Consider the following 22,067-nt stretch of genomic DNA (forward strand, 5'->3'; position numbering starts at 1 on the left):
ATTCGAGCAGCCAGAGACATCAGACTTCCAAGTCACATGCCGCCCGCATCAGCCCCGCGAAGAAAAAGTCTCCGCCAAACACTGTGCCACATCCCTCATCCACTGTTGTCATAATGCCGGTAAGTCTTACTGCTCTAGGTTTCCAATATCCTTATCAAACGAAGCTAATTCTAAATGAATGACAGCTCATCGTCCTCTCAGGCTATCCCTGCTCCGGTCTCTCGTACCGCGCCCAACAGCTCGCCTCGCTCCTCGAGGCGACGCAAGATGAGCTCTTCAAATCCGGCGCTATCCCCGCCTCGAGACCTCGATACAAGATACACATTGTCCCGGCGCATGATCCCTCGCATCCAAGGACCGTATATGACCATGCGAGGACGGAAAAGGAGGCTCGCGGAATCGCATATGCGCGGGCCAAGCGCGCCTTGGGCCGAGATAGTTTCGTGATTCTTGATGGGATGAATTACATCAAGGGGTATAGATATCAGCTTTGGTGCGAGGCGAAGGCGCTGGGGACGACATCTTGTGTCGTAAGTTTACAATTTAACTCCGGTCTTTCGGCGAAGGCTGATTTGGGATGTTGAAGGTACACGTCGGGACACCAGTCGATCAATGCATCGCGAACAACGAAGCCAGGATACGTCGTCGGGACGCACAACAGGAAAAGTCTGAATCGCATGACAACGAGTCGAAGGAAGCATCGCCGACAGAAGCAGACCTACAAGTCGAAGCGCAACGCACCAGGCAAACCGATGTCCCCTCTCCCACTACCGAAGACACCGAAGAACCATACCCTCCCGACCTTCTCAAGAACCTAATCTTCCGCTACGAAGAACCCAGCACCCACAGCCGCTGGGACAAACCCCTCTTCATCGTCCCATGGAGCGACCCTGAACCCCCCGTCGCCGAGATCTGGACCGCCCTAACCGGCATCCCGCATCCATCCACCTCCACCGACGCCGAAACACCCGTCACATCGCTCACAAGTGCCCTCACATCCAGCGCTCTCCTCTCCGACACGGCTAGCATCAACACCTCCACCACAGCACGCACCCCGCGCACCGCTGCGCTCCACCGCCCCAAGATCAAACCCCACCAGGCAACCGTCCAACCCACCGCAACGGACTCCTCCGCACTCTACGCTATGGAAAAATGCACCTCCGCCATCGTCACCGCAATCCGCTCCTACACACTCACCAACCCCTCCGCCGAGGCAGCGCTAGCCCAGAGTCCTGACGCCCGCGGCATCGCAATCCCCGTCCCCGAGGCATCGGCGCCTATCTTCATCCCGGCCCACGTGGCCACGTCAGGTACGACGGACGAGCTTGCCGGTGCAGGCGGTATCCTTGCTTTACCGCGTCTGCAGCGTCTGCGGAGGCAGTGGATCGGACTGAATCGGGCGTATGTTGGGGTGAACCATGCGTCGGCTGTCAAGGGCGGGCTGGCGCCTGACCAGGTGGGAGATGCGTTTGTGAGATTCCTGAATGCGGAATTTGCAGGGGAGAGCGGAGTTTAAAAGCTGAATTCGTTTCTCTTCAAGATTCTGCGCGGTTTGATTCTGGGTTGTTTATCGCATTGCATAGCTTGTTGGCTTTGGTCCATAGAAAAGTCGTTTAGTTGGATGATATCGTGACGACTAATGATCTGGATATAGAGATAGACAGTAAATTATTGTCATTACGAACTGGTGGCTTATTTCTAATGCAATGAAGAGGATAATGTCAATAAGAGAATTGTAATATTGACTTTTGATTCAAGACTTTATCCACATCGAAATCAAAGTAAAAAGCCAAGCTCAAAACAAACATAAAACAATAAACAAAAAGTCTAAGCTGAGTAACCGAAAAAAAGACCACAATGTTTCCATACACAAAAGCTTGCCCGACTTTTAATTTTGTCAAGACCAGCAGCCACCGAAAGTGCTGGGCAGCGGAGAGCCCACCCCATCACCACGAATACAAAAAGCTGTTATACAAAAAAAGAGGGAATCCAAGTACCCTGGTAAGGAAATTTTGGAAGGAAATAAGGAAGCGACGAGAGCCTGTCTCTGCCCTGATGACCTGTGTCATCTCTGGCTCTGGCTCCACAGGAAGCTGGCCGTTGGGCTTGTGGCGAGACAGCCGCGCGTCAAGCAAGTTTGACACTGCGGTGCTACTGGCCCGATATGGGTCCAGTAGTCTGTTCAAAGAAAGAGCTCTCTAAGCAAGACGCACCGATACCAATGGAGGTATGGCGAGCACTGCGAAAACTCTTGAGCATGGAAAAGAATCCTTGGGACACAAACAGCAAATCCAATGGCCACAGTGGAAAGCTTTCCGGGGCGTGTCTGTGATTTATCCATGCGTGGAACTAGCCTCCCGGGCACTGAGAGGTCAAGATAGACCGTTGATCTCCGAAAAGGAGTCCTCAAAGGGGAAGAAGTCAAAAACGAAGGAACTCAGATCCAGGAGCGCATTCATGCCGGAAGTCCGTTGGGAAGGGAAGAAGTCTGGCTAGCTTCGATGTGACGGTAGTTCAGTCCCAGAGTGATTAATTCCTGAAGGCTGGCATTGACCTTGTCGTGCATGGAGGAATCCTGAGGGGTGATATTGCTGAGTTCCTCGAGCAAGCGAGCGCGGCAGTTGTAGTAGTTCCGCTCGGCATTCTGGAGCCGCTGGCCTTGGTGGCTTGCGGTCTGCTGGAGAGCCTTCAAGGTGCTGTTCTGAGAGTGCGTGGATCTGGTCCGCTTCATTGTCTGCGCACCAGATGCACCAGTAACTCTCCGCTTGCGTCCGCTTGCCTCCTTCTTCTTAGGAGCAGAAACGCCAGAGGGAGAGTGTTCCGGAGAGCTAGGTCTCTCGGAAGAGGCGTAGTCGTGAACACGACGCATGTGGTCGAAGAGGTTCCATCTACGGGGAAATCCATATCCAGGGACGGATCTGTCGCATCCTTCGAACAGGCAAAGGTGAGGGTTGTCACCGTGACCGTGGAATCCATGGGCCTCACGCTCGTGTCGGAACAGACAGGCATTGGATGAGAACTGCAGCTGAGCCTCCATGCAGGCAGGGACCTTGCAACGGTAGGGCTTCAGGTGGGAATCAAGGTATTTGCTGGTTGATTTATTAGCGATTTGAACACTAGAGCAGAATAGCCGGTTCACACTCACTGGTAAGCGCATTTCTGCGTAGTCGGGGGTGATTGCAAGACTTCTCTCCGTTGGCGAAGGGGCAGTAATACTTTCCATCACTGTGGGTGGGGTAGGAATAATATGGATGGTCGCGAGGGTTCCGCAACTCCGTGTTCTCCTTGGACCTCTGCCGAGAGGGCTCTCTCGCAGGGAGCGGTGGGAAGAATTCCTGTTCCTGCTTGACCTGGGCCTGGGATGATGGTGATGATGTCTGCAAGGCAGGTCTGCGAGCATTCTTGGTAGGCCTGATAGTTCTGCAAACGAATCAATATTTGCCTTACATCAAACATTATGCAAAGAACTCACCTGTTTGGATCCTGCTCACTAAGAGGCGGCGTGAGAGGGAAGAGAGGATCTCCCAAATTGATTCCCTGATTCCCAAGTGGCGTGGCAGTGACATCCTTCAACATGGCTTCTTCGTGGGTCATAAAAGTTGGGTATCCTGAGTGGGAGCAAGAGGTGGTCACGGAAACATCATTGCTTGCTTCGGTCAAAGGGGGAGAAACAGGCATTGGCTGGAAAAGGTTGCTTGGGATGTGATCCATGGAAGAAGGCTGGTAGTTTCTGGTGTCTGCTAGAATGGAGTTCCATTCATTGGTGGTGACCATGTGGCAATCTTCAGCATGAGAACTGTGTCCAACGGAAAGAGCATCATCAGGAGTGCAGGGCTGGGTCCCATTCTGGCCATAGGTATCATTATCATATGCGGCAAAATCCACAAGGGAAGAATAATGACTGAAGTCATGTGCGTGCGAGAAGTCCAGGTCATTGCGGTCCCCAATATCCTGAAAATCGGATCCTGACTGGTAGATAACATCGCTTGGTCCAACGGTGGTAGGCAAAAGCTGCTGAGACAAAGAGAAAGAAAGCAGTTGCACCTCAGGAGTTTCAGGTTTGCTCGATGAGATAACGCTGTGGTCAAATGCATCGGCATCATGCAAAGCCCATTTCAGGTCGTGAGGAGTTCCATGGCCATGATGTGTACTGGAGCACAATGAGAAGTTATCCTGGCTTGAGAGTTCATCATCCTGGATCATTCTGGGGCCATATTTGAGATTCCTTGGGGCTGTCTGGTCTGAGAGATCTGGTCCATGTTTTGCAAAGCTGACTGGGACAGAGAAACCCGCTCGGGGTCATTCTTGACACTGCAAGACATTGTGTTTTATAGGCCCAGCTATGACTGGAAAGCAATCAAAGACAAGCACTAGACTGAAAGACAATTGAAGTCAGTAATCCACTTTCATTCACGAACGTTATAGTATAACACATTGCAGATAAAATAGAAATCAATAGTCCATCCTAAAGATCCAGTCGATGTCCTGAAGCGCCAGTTTAGCCATTTTGCAGACGTTGCTTGGAAGTCGGCCGTAAAAAATCGTCAGAACAAGGGCACCTGGTAATGGTCGATGGCGAGTCCACTTAGGCGAAAGTCGTTGTTCCCGCGTGATGATCATGGCCACCGAGAAGAGTGAAAAGCTCGACAGCTGCAAATTCAAAAGGAATGACGTTTAGCTAATGCTACACGTCGTCGGATCTATCCTGCGGGTGGCCTGTTCATGTCGGTGCTGTTATCCAGAGGAAGTCTTTGTTGCTGAGACTACAATGAACTGAGAGCGGGTAAATCCGGAGTTCAGGTAACTTGATGGCCCCATAAAGGTCGACTCCGAGAGTATGTGATTCCTGAGGCACTATTCAAGAGATCCAGAGGTCCAGCGAAGAACGGAGTTCATAGAGCATCATTCAAGTCATCCAAGGTAGGTCAGGCAAAGTCCAGTGAAGTTCTCCAAGGCAAAGATGAAGGCTCCGAGGTCAACTTAAAATCCAAGTCTCTCTCCAGGATTGAAGTGAGAAGTCCATAGTAGGGCAAAGCAAAACGACGAAGGCCATAGTAAGTGATGTGCAAGTGTGCAACATTAAGCAACACTTGAGTGTCCAGTCTGACAGCGGTTGCTGTAGACGTTTGTAGTCCAGCGGGAGTCATTATTCATAAGACTGTCATGTGACAGTGAAATCCAGCAGCAAGGGAAGTAAGTCCAGGGAGTCCAAGTCGGGGAGGCATGTAGTTGTGAAAGCGGTCCAGATTTGTCGCAGAATGGCCAGGTCAAAGTGGGGAGAAAAGGAAATAAAGAAAAAGGGAATGACAAGGAAACAATTGAGGGGTCTACCTGTTATCTGTCGATGATTTGTTCAGACTTAAGCCTGGGAGTATGGACAAAAACAGAAACAACAGTGAAAGCAGATCCTATCCGGGAGGTGGTATGTATTCCAAAAGGCAGTCTGGGTTGTTTGAAGCCAGGGTAATGGTTTTCTTCTTTCCAAGATCCAGGGTTTGGAAGCTTGCGCAGTATCGGAGAAGAACGAGAACGAGAACAACTAAGCCTTCAAAGCGAGATTGGCAGTATTGTATGAACTAGTACTGATTTTAAGAGTCGATTTGACAGCGAATCAGAGAGAAGAGATGCAGATTCTTGAAAGCCTGGGGTATCAAAATGGAAGTCGGCTGCCAAGTCTGAAGCTGAAGATGAGAATGATGAGATCAGAAAAGAGAAGATCAAGAAAATTGGGCTCGAGGGGGATCAACGGCCTTTTTAGACCTCGTCCTGTTCGGGGACTCAGGAGACGCGATCAGGAGAGGGGCAAGCAAAGTGGGCAAAAGCAACGAAACTGACCGTCCAAGCGTGCGGTCGGCCTGGGATCCTGCAGCAGCCAACTGCCTCACTGGCACTATCCAGGCCGATGATTCGATCCTGCAAGAAGAGGGCGTGATTTCGGATGCAGCTGGCGCAGCGCCAAGTGGTGACGATGGTAGTGCCATCTGCCAATAGTTCCCCTTTCTGCTGTCAATCATTGCGGTTTTTTGACGTGGCAGAGACACTCGCGTCTCCAAAAGTGGATGTATCATATTCATTTCCCGCTCAATTGTCCTTTTTTCGGAGTAATTTTGGCATTCTTATTATTGGGATATTCGGAAATTCAATATGTAGCGGTGAAGCGGAGGTTTAAAAGGCCTGCTCCATTTGCGATGGCTGTTTCTATTGGCCATGTGCCAGTCCGAGGGCTGCAGACTTGCATCATCCGCCGATTCCTTCTCGAACAAACCTGACGCACTACGGAGTCGATTGGATGAGAGCGTCTCCCGCCATTTATCTCGTGCAGGGCGAGATTGCGGGAGCCTTCCAAGATTTCCCTCAATCTGCCTCACATGGAGCGGAACATCATAGAATTAATATGATGCGACTCATGCGAGAGGGCGAGTCAGATCCAGCGACAAGGTCACAAGGCTACAAGCGAGAGGATACGGCATTGTGAATAGTCGCTGATGCCGTCCCTGATCAGCCCACAGCCAGTGAAAGGCGGCTGATGGAACACGCTGATCAGCCAGACTACTATCAGCTCCTCCTTTACTCTTGTGCCCCACTTTCCCTCGTGAACATCGCCGAAATGTCAGAAACTCATCGTTTGGATGAGATGGCAACACGTCAAATTTTCCTACGCATCGGGGAACTAGGATAACTATCTTCCTCTGCAGGTTACCAGGGGGTAGCTGGCAGTTTCACCCCTCTTGCAGCCTCACTATGTGCAGTAATTTGCTGCTCCTGCTGCTCAGCCTGCGAAGAAACATTAAAACCGCTGTCAGAGAGCGCAAACAGGATACTGAAGGGTGAGCAGAGTGCATTTATCTACGACCGTGCATCGTCAGATTAGAGAATCCACTTCCTACTGGTTTGGGCTGCAGCGTAATCCGTCCAGGTTGGGCAGCAATGCATGAGGGGACTGGAGTCGGAGGGAGCCTGGCCCTTCATTTTTATCTACGACTATTTTTTTTTTTATTTTTTCGCACCTGTTGACGAGAATTATTAGCAACTCATCAAAAAAAATCAATCCTCTCTTGAGAAACATGAACAGTATGAGCAGCGCAGACGGGAGATTTATCAGATAGGGTGAAAGATGGTAGAAGGTTGTCGTTCAGCAATCCGAAGATTTCAGTTGAACTATGCTTATTGGTAATGGTGATCATCATATCAAGGACACAATAGGTCCTTGCATCATCCCGTCCGGCTCAGATTGAGGGAGAACATAGTGGGGCACTTTCGAGACAATTCTCATGAAAAGAAAAATTGGTTTTTTGAAAATAAAAAAAGCGCTTACCTTGTGATTTGGACGCTGAGTCGTCAGAAGGCAGGCACCGATATGACCCGATTTCTGAGCACTGTAAGTACAAACGACTGTGCCTGCATCAAGGCACAGGCCGAACAGCTATACGGCAATCTTGTCGCCATCCATTGGACTGATAGATGCCACAAGCGTTTTTGAGATTGTTGAGGTTGATGTTGGACCATGTACGGAGTAAGAAGGGAACTTTCTTTGCTCTGTGGGAAGACGCGGTTTTGAAGCGAGGCATCACGTGATAATTTGCACTGTTTGCTTTGCCCTCTATTATCTAATCGGGATCTCCATAAGCTTCGGGAACATAGTGGCTTCGTGCCAGTGCTACCTTGGTTCTCGTACTGTTCAAGACCGTCTTCCGGGACGGCCCGCTCCCTTCAAAGGATTTCTTTGGGCGAGCCCGGCGAAGACGGAAACTTACGGAACTAACCTTGGGAAGCCCTACAGAAAGCTTAACGGCAGAGATAAGAAGTTTTGTTCATACCAAGATACCTGCCCGATAGACTGAGTCAGGTACCAACCTTCCCCTCCAGCTCACTTCTGTACAGGCGATGGAGTCTTTCATGCACGTAATAGCCTGACCATCCATCTGGGACCGACGACGACTGGCCATGAGCTTCAGAGCCCCTTCCTTAGTGCTCAAACTCCCGTCATAAAGTCGCGATGGATCAACTCCGTTAAGCTTCCGCTTCGCTGCAAGTCATTTGGGCAACAATTGCACCGAAGCAAAGGGTGCGCTTTTGACTTGCACGATTGCAGAAGGCCATGACATGCAGCTGCTGCAACAGTCCCGCGATGTCACTCCAATTTGGGGACTATCCTCTTAGACCTCCACCATAAAGTAGAGTCGTTGCAGTTTGTCCCCTTGAACAATTTACAGTCTGCTCGTAGTCAGCTATCAATGTAACTATTACCGCATACTTGAATACGATCAGTCTGGCAAAATGGTATTGGGACCTTTAATGGGCATGTTGAACTGCCTTCCGCTATCACATGACGGCCTGAGGATTTGGCACACCCTCAGAACACTTATACAGAGCATCTACAATCATCTCTTGACCGTCGTCTGCTCATCTACTTGCCACATATTGCAATGAACTGGACAGGAGGTCGGTTGCAACGGCATTCGAACAATCGCTCCAGCAATCTCGCTAGAAATCAGAAGCAGAAGTTTGCAAAATCAAGACTGAGGAGCACAAAAGATTCTCGACAGGCTCCATCGCTCATTGAATTCGCCACTTTTGGAACATCGCTTAAGGCAAAGTCCACTGGAGACGAGACTCAGAGGCATGGATTGGCTAGTCAGGTAGGATTCTTGCTCCTCGAACCCGAGGATTGTGTGGCTCCATGGCGGGTGGAAGAATGACCATCCTCTGGATCTGCAGCTAAACTGTGTATGTCAAATAGACTACGGCCAATCCCTCCCCGTCACGGTTGGCTAGGGATTCTTCAGTCTGTTCTGACCAAGTGAATAACTCACAGTCGCCCGATATCATAGAACATATCAAGCGTCAGTTACTAGAAACAACAGACTGGGCTGCTGTCGGAGCTGCAAGACCTCTCAAGATCTCGTTCACACCAGTCGAAGAGGTCGAGCACTTTGGCAAAAGACGAAGATTAACCGAGGCCGACCGAACGAGAATAACTGCCGTGGAAAACAGCGCTGTGCCATCTGACTTTATCAAGTCTCGCAGGGCTCCTCGACAGAATATAACGTCGGATCGACTTAGGATTGAAGATTTAGAGATTAAGATAAATGGACGGCGATGCCATGCTGGCGAAGACATTCTCAAAGAGCGTCACGAGAACTTTTCTTCACAACCAATGCTCCTTGATAGAGATGTATCAGTCCGTCCCGACCAAGGCTCGGATCCGTCAGTACAGCCATACAGTGACGCCAAGGCATGGAGCGCAAGGGAAGACTCGGTTGACAGATCATTATATTGTCAGAAGAAATCAGAAAATCCTAAGTCGTCTATACATTCTATGACCACCTCACGATCTCATCTCTCTGAAGCTGCCATCCCGGATCGGATACCATCCAGCAGGAACCACAGTGGCCTGATCCAAACACCCGGGTTTCTGGGTCAGGATTTTGGAGCGTCAATCTCGACGCCCTGGAGGCACCATGACAGCAACAAAGTCCATCAATCATCCGGGTCAATCATCCAAAATCGCTTCACAATTGACGATCAGATAGCTGCCGAGAAGGGAATGTGCTCCAATGATGAGACAATGGTAAGGACACGTCCACGTCCCGATCGCCATCGAGGCCCGCAGCTTGAGCAGCGTCCGTTTTCACAGTCCTCAAAATATTCACTCTCCCTCGATCAATCATTCGGTCATCATGAACATGAACGTGCAGCGGCAGTCACGCGGTCACCTTCTGGATGGCTTCCAGAGCCAAGGTGCAGTATACGACGGCCATTGAACCAGAAGGTCAACCCTCTTTATCCATTGGGGCCAGTTATTCAGAAAGACACTCCTTGTGGAAATTCACGGACTAGAGAGTATACATCACCGATGGTGATAATCGGCCAACCTATAGATATTGCAGGGGATCAAGCAAGTAATGGAACAACAGACTGGATGTCGACTCCGTGGAACTCTGCAGTCAAGGAACCGAAAATTACTTCATTAACAGAGGACAGTCACGCGACATCGATCTATGGATTTGCCAGCCAAAGTCCGGACAATCCAACGGACACCCAAGGCTCCTCACGGGTCAGTCACACGGGTATTGGTGATGATGGACGAATCAATGTAATCGATAGAATTTACACAGGGACTCCAAGTTTTAGCGACAGCAACCCTGGATCCGTGCGCAGCTTTTCTGTAGCCCGTGCTGAGAGAAATGCAACATCAACCGACTCAAGGCGTTTTTCCAAAATCGAAGGTTGTACTCCGGGACACAATGAGCACAGGGCTCAAATAGAACCATCGCCCAGAATATTCGGGCAAAAAATGACAGAAAATGTCTTACAACCTTTACTCCTCTCGTCATCACCTGATCCTCTGTTGTTATACGGAGATCTCTGATATATATATGTGTATTCTAGACTAGTCGGGTGACTTGAACAACGCGACTCAGCATCTACTGTCAGTACAACAGACCATATACTATAGAGATATATCAATAGAATCAGTAATAACATGGTAATCGCGTTAAGCCTGGTTATCCCGTACAAAGACGAAAAATAGCTGGTCACAGGCGCAATTAATTAGCCCTACACTCCTGCCCTACTTTCCCCTTTTTGGGTGATAAGACAGTAACGTGACCGATAGCGGACAGCTCTCATTGCTGCCTCCGCTTCCAACAACCTCATCCCTACAAGGAAGATAGCCATCATCATATTGCCCTTTTTTATCAAGAAAATATAGGCAGGAAATTACTCGGGCAAACTGAGGGCACATACACACATACCGATGCACTACCTAACCAGCCTCCTCATCCTCACCCTCCCCATCCTCTCCGCAGCATCCCCCTCCGCCCCATGAAACAGAACTCACACCCCTCCCGCTAGTTATCTGGCACGGCCTCGGCGACGACTTCCAGCGCGACGGCATGAAAGAAGTCGCCGCGCTCGCCGAGTCCACAAACCCCGGAACCTACGTGCACCTCATCCACCTCGGCGACACCGCCAGCGCCGACCGCCAGGCAACTTTCCTCGGCAACCTCACCGAGCAAATCGCGCTCGTCTGCGACCAGCTGCGCGCGGATCCAATCCTCTCGACTGCCCCCGCCGTCAACGCGCTGGGCTTCTCGCAAGGCGGCCAGTTCCTGCGCGGGTACCTAGAGCGGTGCAACAACCCGCCCGTCCGCAACCTCGTCACCTTCGGCAGCCAGCACAACGGGATCGCCGAGTTCCAGGAGTGCGGGTGGAGCGATTGGATCTGCCGGGGCGCGGAGGCGCTGCTGCGCGCGGGCCGGTGGTCGAGCCTCGCGCAGTCGCGGTTCGTGCCGGCGCAGTACTTCCGCGATCCGGAGGAGCTGGACGCGTACCTCGAACATAGCAATTTCCTTGCAGACATAAACAACGAGCGCGTGCTGAAGAATGAGAGGTATGCGGAGAATCTGCGGCGGTTGAATCACTTTGCGATGTACATGTTTGAGGATGATACCATGGTGAATCCGAAGGAGAGTGCGTGGTTTGCGGAGGTGAATAGGACGACAGGCGAGGTGACGCCGCTTAAGGAGAGGCGGTTGTATAAGGAGGATTGGCTGGGGTTGAAGACGCTGGATGAACAGGGAAAGCTGGACTTTAGGACTGTTCCAGGTGGTCATATGCAGCTGGCTGAGGAGACACTGGAGAAGGTCTTCAAGGAGTATTTTGGGCCGGTCGAGGTGGAGCTTCCTCCGGATAATACTCTGCTCAAACAGACTGGCTTGTAGGCTGAGCGTTTTGCCATGTGCTCGGTTGAGTTTCTACTTCTCTCTTTTGGATTAACCGCGTTGTCGTGTCTGCGCAAGCATCGATGTTTATCGTTATATATACCCAGACTTCGCTGACACTTGCTCACTAACATCGTTCAAGACTTGCAAATATATATATTTCCCGATAAATCTACATACACACAAAATGCCATTCCCGCCTATTCACATGAGACAATAACTGGGGCGGCTGAGTTACCCAACCATGGTATGTTCTGTGATCCGGCGCTGAAAGAACAAGGAGAAGAGAAAAGGAACGGGGGTACTCGAAGCCAGCAAACTCTATGAGCAGATATCGATACATGATACACGAATGTGCCATAACGGAGCCAATATAGACAAGACAAGTCGCCTAGTAGATTAATAAAAGGTGAGGAAAGAAAATTTTTTGGACAAAGGAAGTGTTACGGCAATGGAGTTTTGAGAATCAGAGAAAGGTATAAGATTATATGCATGCTAGTCGGCATAGTAGATGGGGGGATGGGGCCTGCCGAGGGGCCCGAACGCGAAGAGAAGAAGTAGAAGGGTTGTGCAGGAAGATTGATAGTCATCATGTTGAATGAACTAGGAGGCCTAATAAGGAGGACGTCCAATCCCTCCAGTCGCCCTCCTTCTGCCAGCGTGCGTGCTGCTGGCCCTGCGGCCAGAGGCTTTGGTACCGCTGCGCCTCGACTCGGCATCCATCGGCGATAGAAATCCGTTAATGAGGTTCTGCACGTCACGACGCAAGGCAGCGTCGGGAGGACCTCCGTCAGTCACGTATGAAGCTTTGTCAGAATTAGCTGCGGCCGCAAGACCAGTGCTGGAACGGCTCTTGTGTCTGCTCAGGGTCCTCTCGTTATCCGCAGAGAACGTCCCTTGGTTCCCGTTGGTGAAAACCTGACGGGGCCCGGGAGCGGTCGAGGGTCGCTCGCCATTTGCCAATGGACGCTGAGAATCGTTCGGAAACCCTCCGGGCAGGCTTATAGATGGCGGGATCGGCGGCACCGGAGGGATATCATCAGACCGCAAGTTGTACGACAATGAAGACTGCCGAGACTGGCCGCCGTTCACACCAATAGAAGAGGCTTTAGGTGTTTCCATGCCGTCTCCGTTGGCGGACAATCGACCATCCCGAATGGACTGTGGTCTGATTGAGTTGCCATCCGCATCATATTCAGACAACGAAAAGCCACTGACCATGCTCTCACTACTCGAGGAGACAATACTGCCATTCGAAGCATCCAGCCGCCCGCGCAGTGGGCTCAACCGGCGAGCATTACCCTCCACATTCACAGAAAGAACCCGTCTCAGTTCGTTGACGCGCACTGGCGACTCTCTGCCCGAGCCGTTGACAGGTGTACCTTGCGAGTCAGGTATGCTCGTGCGCCGGAGATGTTGCAGACCTGCTGCAGCACCGAAGGCGCTCTGATGCGCGGAGGTAGCGATTGAATGAGAGCTATTACCGGCGCCATTTAAGGTGGGGTAATTACGCAACCCTAGTGTACCGTGTTTTGATCCGTTGATAGACATAGCCTCTGCCTTCTCCTTCTCAGCGGCCGCTAGACAAGCCTCTCTGGACCATGGTGAAAGCATTTGCTCTTTGATAGATGACGGTAAATTGCACTTGAGAGAATTAGCAGTCGCGGCTCCATGTCCCAGGACGGGAAGAGCATAGCTGTGTCCGGGTGATGCCGGAGGGCTGTGAGCGGGCGAGGTCATGGAGGAATTATAAACCTCCTCAATTCGGTTGACAAGTTCCTCAATACCTGCCTTGAAAGGGATAAACTCGCTTTGCGCCATGATATCGTCGTTGCGCGGAGACTTCTCACGCGATTTGATGATATCGTCGATACGAATGGCAGGCATACGCACTCTGTCGAGCCAAAGGCCATTTTTTTTCCGTCTGTCAATCTCTATCCTAATTTCGTTGCCAACTCTATAGCTTTCCAACTCAAACTTCTCGCACATTGCCCACAGATATCCATGGACCAAGCTTCCGATGTTGACCTTGGCAGTTGGAGAACGCAAGGACTGCACAGATGCTAAATCCTCTTGAAGCTTCAGGACCATGGGAAGCCCAAATCTGACGGCATTGACTCCGAGTCGTTCCACAAGGCTTGTGAGAAGGAGATGAAGTAGCAGAATCTCGGATTCGTCTGTAGGGCAGTCGAGCGCAATATCGTATATGGTCAAGTGGAACAGTCGGAGGAAGTTCAACTGAGCCGCTATGATGACTTTCTCTCTCTGACTCACGTTCAAGGGTCGCTTGTCAACCTTCTCAGTGACTTCCGGCGATTCACGTCTTGGGAGAGTGCCTGTTCCCTTCACTGGCCCGGATGTAGCCCTGATATCATCTTGCGTAGTTTCCAACGACAACCATGTGAGGAAGGCATCGATATACGCGTGGCGAGTATCCCTGTCGGATTCACGCAAAAGCCACTGCGTTCCTTCCCAGGCATGTATGCCCACAGGGTTCCTAGTCTCCACTCCAGCGGCTGTGTGTCTGTTCGAATTGGCTACCGAGAGAATATCTTTGATTGCTCTAAGCGCTGTCACTTTTGCAATAGGCAGCGAGAAGGCCGCCGCATTCATCTCTCCAGGAAACCCAGCTGAATTAGTACTACCCTCTGCATTGTCTGACTGGTTCGGTAAGGCCGTGGCAGGTAAGAGTTTATTGTCGATGGATGGCTTCACGCGAGTCAGGATCGTCCTGACCATATCGACAACCTGATCACCGTAGTAAATATGTGTCGCGAGATCTCCAATAGTCCTCTTAAGTAGCGCAAGCATCTCCAATCTCTCAGGGGAAATGACAACGTCGTGATCGTTCAACTTCTCGCCCAGTCCTTGTTCCGCAGACCTCGCGCTGGCTGGGCGCGATAACAGGGTCGACATGAATTGCATCAGGCCCAGCAGAATGTCAATAACACTAAGACCCATCATGTTTACAGGGGATTTGAGCAACCAGTCGATCAAGTATATCAGGGCGTGCGAGCGTTGCAGGGTGTCTTCTGTGGGCTGGTCCTCGAGCAACATCTCCATTGCCGAAACCAAAATGATGAAACGGACTTGAACGGGACACCACTTGGCGATGAGTTCCACTAGAGACGTAGCCCAGCCGCCCGTCGAATCAATATGCATAGGTTTGCCATCTTCGGATAATGGGCCGTTGCCCAGGATGAATTGCAGCACCACTTTCGTAGTGACGCGAATCTGACCACGGCTACTCCCCGTCACGACTATGCGTTCCAAGCATCGGAGAGCAAGCAAACGCATGTCCATTTCCGCCTGCCTGTCAACGTCGGCCGCAGACCGTGACGCCAATGCAGGATCTCCATCCATTGCGTCAACTGTCTGCACGGTTGCGGTACTAACCCTCCGTCGTCGACCAAGCGCCGGCTCATTCTTCTCCGACTCGTGCAGTCTGAGCTCGAGGGACACCAACAGGCTATCGTCACCATTGTAAAGACAATCCAGAATGACCGGGAGAAGGATTCTCAGTGAATCTCCGCCGTCCGCCGCGAGACCTGCTTCGGAACTAACCACACCTTTGATCGCTCGCAATCCCGCTGTCCTCCAACGTATTACCATCGGGCCGCTCGATGCAGTCTTCAGTTGAGAAACGGATTTGGTCTGGTCTGCGAAATCTGCATATGTCCGCACGACTTCCCGGTATTGACTGGCGAAATCCTGTTCAGCAGATAGCGCGGCCATATCCTGATGCCGACAGAACGTCTCGAACGTTGATATCGACTCTTCAACCATGGAAAGATCTCCGGAGCGTAGGACGGTTTCAAGGACGGTCATCACCGATCTGGCATAGATAGGAAGATCGCGGGGGACTTTCTCGATGAGCGCCGTGAGGATCTGAAGTGTTACCTGTACATTCCTATGTAGAATACCCAAGTCAGCCAGGAGAAATTGCGACCGCGACGGTTGACAACTTCCGGCGAGCTCGCTTCAAACTCACCCTAACCTGTTACGCCAGACATCCCGAGCTGCCCTTTTCTCCAGAAAGGCGCCGACCTTGGTCAGCTTGCTCCGGCGCGTGCTCACATAGTAGAGTAGATAAGAGAGTTCACTGGAATTTGGTTTCACATCCTGGACTCCTTTCTGGTATTGTGGGTAGCATTTAAGGACCAAGACCTGGTGTTTAGGCCGACATGATTGGCGCACGCTCTCCATTGAAAGTGATGGCTGCAAGGTTGAATTATGAGGTACTTGTATGACAATACGAGGGGCCGGATGACCGGTTGTCAACAACGCCGTACGCGATCTGGAGGGGTGAAAACGGTGGCCACTACCTAGAGATTAATCTTCCAAATAGAGCTGGATAAGTAACGTGCCCGCTTTTATGTCATGGGTATGCAAGTCGGCCGATCAGGGAGGGACGAGGTCACTGCACTGCTCTCCGCACAAGCCTACAGAAACCAGTGTGAAGTTTGGCAGAAGAGCCGGAGAAGAGAGAAAGGAGATTCGGTCGGTATAAACACCAAGCGCGGGGTTAATCCATCGGAGTGTAGTTCAAGAATTTTGCTTGTGCCTAGGTGTCGGTCTGCACAAGATATGATGAGAGGAGTGTGAGATCCGAGTGTTGCGGAATGACGCAGGAGGAGTGAGATTGTTACTTGGTGTTTTTCCAGGTTACTTTTGAGAGGTACAGTAGCGTTGGGTCGCGCACGGAGTTAAGGCTGGGAATCTTGGCCGTCGGCCGCACCAGCCTCCGTCGCAGGTGTGCATCAAGATCAATCGAGGTAAGGTAAGGGATCATAGAATTAGTTAGATGTACTGGGATGAGAATAGCATTACGTCCTTGGTGATAATATTCTCTGACATTTGATGGCATGCTTTTACTTGGACGGAGCTGAGCAGACAAGGAGTGCCTACGTAACTATTGATGACTGGCTGGGTTTGCATAAGAATAAAGACCCCCATGCAATTCCGGAAACAACGCAAAATCCAAAGATTCAACTGTAACCATGTTCTTTCTAAACTACATATCCACTTTCAAGGAGTAGAAGTATTTTTGAGAGCTTGTTGCAATCTGTAACTGAACCAATGCGCTTGGTCTAGATAACAGGAACGGAGATGAACACCAGCAATTGAGCCGAGTCCCGCAACAGACCCCACATTTGAACCAAGATGAATGGGGATAGCATTGCGATCCATTTGACAAGCAACATCCTCGGAAAGCATGAAGCTTTTGGAGCTTTCTCGCCCCGATCTCCTTGTAATCGGTATGAAGAACAGTTGAGGGAATGCCTCGGTCACACATGATCGTCTGTATGTAAGAACATGCATCATCTGCATCATGCATGAATCTCACGATCATACTGTCGTTGTAGTCCCGCTAATATAAGGGGAGCCCTGTACTCCACTGCAGAACCTGTGTCTACAATATATAGCAAATTGTGCCCCGGGTCTACTCCTTGGGAACACGTCAAAAGAGCGCCGAGCATGCCACGACACTGCCGTGAGGGCTGTTGGACGAAAGAATCATTTATCGATTGACGCAAGCCCATCATGTCTTTGAAGCGGTATTCTCTTTGTCTTGCTGTGTCCCTTGGTCTCCTTCATTATGCTCCGTGTCTCCCGTCTCTACGTTCTGTCCACCTGGCCCATCCTCAAGGCCGGTCCCCGCTAAAGCTTCGATGACTTGGGGGCGAATGATGTCGCGACGGAAAGTCTCTTCTTGTAGAAGTCGCAATGCTCGTAAAGTCGCGCCGGGATGCGTCAGAAATTGCGCGTATTCAGGTGTTTTCCAGTAAGAGTAGAGGTAGGCAAGGTACGAGGCGAAGGCCTGCGCTTCGGGGTCTGGTCCCTCGGTGCCGGTGTTACCGTCGTCGCCGGATTTGGAGATTCCCAGGAGGTTGGGATAAGTGACCGCCAGGTGGGAAAGATAGTAGGGGTTTGCGAGGGAAGAGACGAACTCTAGTTCAAGGGTAAAGCGAGGATTTGTGAGTGACGGCGGGGGACGTTGCTGGGGTTGAGCCGGAGACTGCTGGTCCATCGTCAAGGAGGAATTGAATCACTGCCGGAGAAACAAAGGTCGATTGAATCCAAAAGATTCAAGGATGTTCTAAGTAGAAAGCGAGAAGGGGAGTAGACTCTCGTCCTGAATTTGGAGCATGAAGGAGAGAAAGTGCAAGAACTGTTTCAAAGTTGCCAAGATCTCAGAGAACTGATGATGCGCGCTTCGCCAAAAAGAGAAAAGATACAGTGGCCCACACAAGCTTGTTATCAACCTGCTTTGTCTCACTCACTTCCAAACCACAACAGAAACACACTATTGCAGAAAAACACTCGCAATAATCAACTTTAGAGGCCCCAACACAACATACTTGTGCATGACTGTACCTCTGTGATCTTAGTGTGGTCAAGGAGGAGTCGAGGCACCAACAAGCCCAAAGAGTTACTCTGTGTGCCTGCTGAACGTTATCCAAACCAACCCCCCCCCCCCCCCCACCTTTCCCCAAAAAGGAATCTATCTGCCAAACAAACGAGTTCCTGCTTTTTCTTTTGCACACTCAAGGCCAAAAGTGAAGGTTTTTCTCTTGACACAATCTATGACTAGCTCACTATCTCTCCTCTTCAAGCGAAGGCCAGATTCATAGGCTCATAGGCTCACAGGCACAGCATGACTGCAAATCATCAAATACAATTTAGTTCGAGCTTACCCAAGACAGGGATAGACTTTGTTCCAGATCGTCATTTATCATCCCACTGGATCTAAGCTCGCATGCGTCGGGAAGATCTGGAAGTATATTAAGTACCGAGTGTCACGAGAGAATTGGGCCTGCATAACATCTCTGATTCGATCTTGAGACCATAAACGCCTCAAGAGAATACTACTTGCTGGAGGACACTGCCATTTCGCAGTCTGGAGAGCTTCTCACATGTCCATGTCGGAGTCCCTTTCAAAGCTGAGCCGGAGGGCCCCGAGCGCTCAATGGCAGCTTTCGTTGGCAGAAAACTAATACGGAGCTTCTATTACCGACGATTTTCCTTTTTGCTTAGCTTGCTGGGAGCTATTAGTGTGGCCAAATAGGACAAGAGCAGGAAACCATCACAGCATACTGATTGATTCTGTCTGGATTGGCTTAAGGACAACCACAAAGGGCACGACATTAGTCCGTAGTCACCAACGGCATTTGACATCAACCTCTGAACATCAAGCAGTGAGAGAACTATGCCCGCATTGTTAAAAGACCCCATTGCCTTGTTGCCTGGTTATCGGTGATTCGGCTTTTCGATTTTGGACTCAACCGAGCCAGACCTATCTAGAACTTGGTCTTGGATACGAGCAAGGCCACATATCGACGATACGATGCGTATAGTTTCCCGGCTTGTAATTAAACCTCTCATCTTTCTCACCATTGTCACTCTTGGGGACATCCACGTGCTCTTGGCATCTCAGCCATCGCCAAGACGCTTTCTCCGCCGGCTTTGCTTGGCAACTGAAATTGCAACTTGTGCCCCTGTTACCCAAGCTTCCTAAGAGAGCACCTCGCCTGTGCACGTGTGGGGGAAGCTCGTTTCGTATTCGTCGTTGATGGACATTGTCGGATTTCAAGGACGCCTCGTTATCTGCCAAGCCCGTCGGGTCTTGGCTCAATCCTTTGACCTTCCTAATTCCCAGTCTGATATGGTGCCACCAACAGCACTCGTGCACGGTCTTGACGACTGAGAGATACGTACGTACCTGTTCCTGTCGATGGGAAATGCAATGTACCTCTCATGCATCATTAAAGGGTGATTCTTGGCGCCCCGACTAAGTTTGTTTTATAACTTATAAAGGGAGTGATACCCTCGACGGTTGAATCTGCTCTATCAAAGGATCAATCCTCGTCTCTTTTAGACTTTGTCAAGATGAGGTTCCTCTGGGTATCCGGGGTGTCACTTCTTGCCTCGTGCGCCCATGCTCAGACATTTCAACGCTTGGGTGGTTGTCCTACTCTAGGCTGTGTCTTCCCTCCGGATCAGTATGTTTTGACTAAGAATATCGCTTGCCATTGTTTATAAGCGGTGGGAGAATCTAGAGCTGATCGCCTGTTTTCTCCGTAGGGCGGATTTTCTTCCCGGTCAATATTTCGATATCCGACTGGAGGTTCACTCTCCCGTCAACGGCTCTGAGGCTCGCACGGGTGTACCCGACCCCGACTTCAAGTTCACTATCGCCAAGAAGGGTAAAAAGCCAGTCCCTGTAACGAAGTACTTTGACATCGAAGAGCCGAAGCTCGAAAGATGGAACTTCACATGGTATGAAGGTATGTCGTCACTAGCTGTCGACACAACAGCGCACCTGCTGACCATAGCTAGACCTGTTTGCGGAAGACGCGAACACGCCTTCCCTTGTCAATGTGACCTCCAAGGCCTACAGAAGAGTTGCACTCTATGAGCCTGGAGAGTACGAGGCTACATTGACCTACTATGGAAACCAGACAACCACGGCCAACTGGCTTGTCCGGGACCTTTCCAAGAAGCGGCGAGCCAAGAACGTCATCCTTTTCGTTGGCGATGGAATGACTACCAACATGATCACCGCTGCTCGCCTCATCGCTCATCGCAGTATCAACGGCAAGTACATGACCAAGATGCAGTTGGACAAATTCCCCGTTCTGGGCCACCAGATGACACACTCGATGGATTCGTTCATCACCGATTCTGCCAACTCTGCGACTGCTCTGTACGCTGGGCACAAGACCACCGTCAATGCTCTGAATGTTTACGTCGACTCCTCTGAAGATCCCTTCGACGATCCGAAGTTTGAGAACATTGCTGAGATTTTCCGTCGTCGGTACCCGGGCGCTGGTATCGGTATTGTCTCAACTGCCTTCCTAGCTGACGCGACTCCCGCCGGCCTGGCCGCTCACACCAGTGATCGGGGTGAATATGAGCACGTCATCGACGCTTACTATGAAGGTCTGACCGAGTACGAGTGGACTAGCTTGGAGGGTCCTGATGTCATCTTCGGCGCCGGTGCAGAGAACTTCCTCAAGAGCAAGGACGCTTCGCGGGACTACTATGGCCTGTTTGCCGAGAAGGGCTACAGTATCAGCTGGAACAATACCGCCCTCCATGCCTCTCCCAATAACACCAAGGCTCTGGGTGTGTTCCAGACCTCCAACCTGGCCACCTGGCTCGACCGCAACGTCTACCAGTCCAATCTCCAGAACAAGACCAACTACCCGGACGGCTCCGGTCGCGATGCCGAAGACCTGCCTGGTCTGAAGGACATGACCCTCAAGGCCATCGACGTGCTGAATGCCCGCCACAGGAAGGACGGCTGGTTCCTCATGTCCGAGGCCGCCAGTATTGACAAGCAGATGCACTCTCTGGACTATGATCGGTCTCTGGGCGAGCTCCTGGAGCTGGATGATACCGTCCGCGCGACCATTGAGAAGCTCAAGGCTCTTGGTCAGTTGGACGACACCCTGATCATCGTGACTGCTGATCACGGACACGGATTCGACGTTACTGGCTCGGTTGACACCGAGTACCTCAACGCCCAGAGCGAGGACCGTCAGAAGCGTCGGGCCATTGGAGTCTACGAGCAATCTGGTCTGTCCCAGTACACCGTTGCCGGAGCCAACACCCTGCGGTATTCGGAGGGCGTTCACTTCCCCGCGCGGTGGGATCCCAGATACACTCTGCACTCGGGAACGGTAGCCTTCCCCGATCGCCGGGAGAACTACCAGGTCCACGCGTCCGGCCCTCGCACCCCTGCCACCGGCTCCAAGACCAACTACTACGCCAACTACAAGGACGCCGTGACCGGGTTCCTGATCAACGGTACCCTGCCAGTGGACGCCAGCCAGGGCGTGCACTCGCTGACAGATGTGCCCGTGTTTGCGCAGGGTCCATGCCAGGAACTGTTTGGCGGAGTGTACAATTCTATTGATATCTTTTTCAACATGGCCGAGTGCCTTGGACTGGCACAGACCAAGAAGCCCAAGGGCAAATAAAATGCTCGGGTCGAGCTTAAAGCTCCTCTAACTTACTTACTTATCTTCTAGGGAGAGATTGGAGTTTTTCAGATGTATTTATTTTGGTGTATGGCGACGACCTGGAGCTCTGGCATTTGGCGAGTGTAAATGGCTGTCTCAGATTCTGAACGGATAGAAAATGATGTAGAAAATGATGTAACAATGAATACTGAACCCCTGATATTTGACAAGTTTCTCTTGAGTATTCGTCTTTTTATTCCAGGACGGCTTTCCCTGGAAAGCGGTCCCTGACGTACCAGCAGCACGATAGGAATGAATCCTTGCATCAGCGCAGGGTCGAAAATATCGGGGGCCGTCACTACGTAATTCCCAA

General features: G+C 51.0%; 7 protein-coding genes across 7 annotated transcripts; 4 read left to right on the top strand and 3 right to left on the bottom strand.

Moving 5' to 3' along the window:
- Nucleotides 1-87: 87 nt before the first annotated feature.
- P174DRAFT_415034 (putative RNA polymerase II Elongator complex associated protein Kti12) lies at nucleotides 88-1,715 on the top strand. Its single transcript, XM_024824411.1, has 3 exons — nucleotides 88-119; nucleotides 186-530; nucleotides 587-1,715. The coding sequence occupies exons 1-3, from the start codon at nucleotides 114-116 to the stop codon at nucleotides 1,514-1,516; spliced, it is 1,281 nt and encodes a 426-aa protein (XP_024677371.1). The 5' UTR covers nucleotides 88-113; the 3' UTR covers nucleotides 1,517-1,715.
- Nucleotides 1,716-2,455: 740 nt separating this feature from the next.
- P174DRAFT_425793 (putative C2H2 finger domain protein) lies at nucleotides 2,456-4,203 on the bottom strand (the record flags this gene model as incomplete). The annotated part of the gene is made up of 3 exons (XM_024825322.1): nucleotides 2,456-3,089; nucleotides 3,142-3,420; nucleotides 3,473-4,203. 3 exons carry the CDS (start codon nucleotides 4,201-4,203, stop codon nucleotides 2,456-2,458), a joined length of 1,644 nt encoding a protein of 547 aa, XP_024677372.1.
- Nucleotides 4,204-8,426: 4,223 nt separating this feature from the next.
- On the top strand, nucleotides 8,427-10,410 carry P174DRAFT_516385 (uncharacterized protein; the record flags this gene model as incomplete). The annotated part of the gene is made up of 3 exons (XM_024832325.1): nucleotides 8,427-8,687; nucleotides 8,741-10,153; nucleotides 10,393-10,410. The coding sequence occupies 3 exons, from the start codon at nucleotides 8,427-8,429 to the stop codon at nucleotides 10,408-10,410; spliced, it is 1,692 nt and encodes a 563-aa protein (XP_024677373.1).
- A 428-nt stretch (nucleotides 10,411-10,838) lies between these two features.
- P174DRAFT_446288 (palmitoyl-protein thioesterase family protein) lies at nucleotides 10,839-11,726 on the top strand (the record flags this gene model as incomplete). The annotated part of the gene is made up of 1 exon (XM_024828544.1): nucleotides 10,839-11,726. A coding segment is annotated over one exon (888 nt), but the record flags the coding sequence as incomplete, so codon positions are not given.
- A 137-nt stretch (nucleotides 11,727-11,863) lies between these two features.
- On the bottom strand, nucleotides 11,864-16,415 carry P174DRAFT_446289 (uncharacterized protein). The gene is made up of 2 exons (XM_024828545.1): nucleotides 15,718-16,415; nucleotides 11,864-15,636 (listed from the first exon to the last, which is right to left on the bottom strand). The coding sequence occupies exons 1-2, from the start codon at nucleotides 15,930-15,932 to the stop codon at nucleotides 12,339-12,341; spliced, it is 3,513 nt and encodes a 1,170-aa protein (XP_024677375.1). The 5' UTR covers nucleotides 15,933-16,415; the 3' UTR covers nucleotides 11,864-12,338.
- A 516-nt stretch (nucleotides 16,416-16,931) lies between these two features.
- P174DRAFT_446291 (mediator of RNA polymerase II transcription subunit 31) lies at nucleotides 16,932-17,856 on the bottom strand. The gene has a single exon (XM_024828546.1). The coding sequence runs from the start codon at nucleotides 17,755-17,757 to the stop codon at nucleotides 17,269-17,271; it is 489 nt and encodes a 162-aa protein (XP_024677376.1). The 5' UTR covers nucleotides 17,758-17,856; the 3' UTR covers nucleotides 16,932-17,268.
- A 1,669-nt stretch (nucleotides 17,857-19,525) lies between these two features.
- On the top strand, nucleotides 19,526-21,913 carry P174DRAFT_415043 (alkaline phosphatase). The gene is made up of 3 exons (XM_024824412.1): nucleotides 19,526-19,729; nucleotides 19,812-20,014; nucleotides 20,067-21,913. The coding sequence occupies exons 1-3, from the start codon at nucleotides 19,617-19,619 to the stop codon at nucleotides 21,710-21,712; spliced, it is 1,962 nt and encodes a 653-aa protein (XP_024677377.1). The 5' UTR covers nucleotides 19,526-19,616; the 3' UTR covers nucleotides 21,713-21,913.
- Nucleotides 21,914-22,067: the final 154 nt, after the last annotated feature.

This window comes from Aspergillus novofumigatus, assembly GCF_002847465.1.
Source record: "Aspergillus novofumigatus IBT 16806 chromosome Unknown P174scaffold_12, whole genome shotgun sequence".
Lineage (NCBI taxonomy): Eukaryota > Fungi > Ascomycota > Eurotiomycetes > Eurotiales > Aspergillaceae > Aspergillus > Aspergillus novofumigatus.

Excerpts from the sequence above, each read along its gene's own strand:
- P174DRAFT_415034 (XM_024824411.1), top strand. Across the intron at positions 531-586 it reads TGGGGACGACATCTTGTGTC|GTACACGTCGGGACACCAGT; the intron begins GTAAGTTTACAA and ends GGGATGTTGAAG.
- P174DRAFT_446289 (XM_024828545.1), bottom strand. The coding sequence starts at position 15,932 with ATGGAGAGCGTGCGCCAATCATGTCGGCCTAAACACCAGGTCTTGGTC. Across the intron at positions 15,637-15,717 it reads GTCTGGCGTAACAGGTTAGG|GAATGTACAGGTAACACTTC; the intron begins GTGAGTTTGAAG and ends TATTCTACATAG.
- P174DRAFT_446291 (XM_024828546.1), bottom strand. The coding sequence starts at position 17,757 with ATGGACCAGCAGTCTCCGGCTCAACCCCAGCAACGTCCCCCGCCGTCA.
- P174DRAFT_415043 (XM_024824412.1), top strand. The coding sequence starts at position 19,617 with ATGAGGTTCCTCTGGGTATCCGGGGTGTCACTTCTTGCCTCGTGCGCC. Across the intron at positions 19,730-19,811 it reads TGTGTCTTCCCTCCGGATCA|GGCGGATTTTCTTCCCGGTC; the intron begins GTATGTTTTGAC and ends TTTTCTCCGTAG. Across the intron at positions 20,015-20,066 it reads GAACTTCACATGGTATGAAG|ACCTGTTTGCGGAAGACGCG; the intron begins GTATGTCGTCAC and ends GACCATAGCTAG.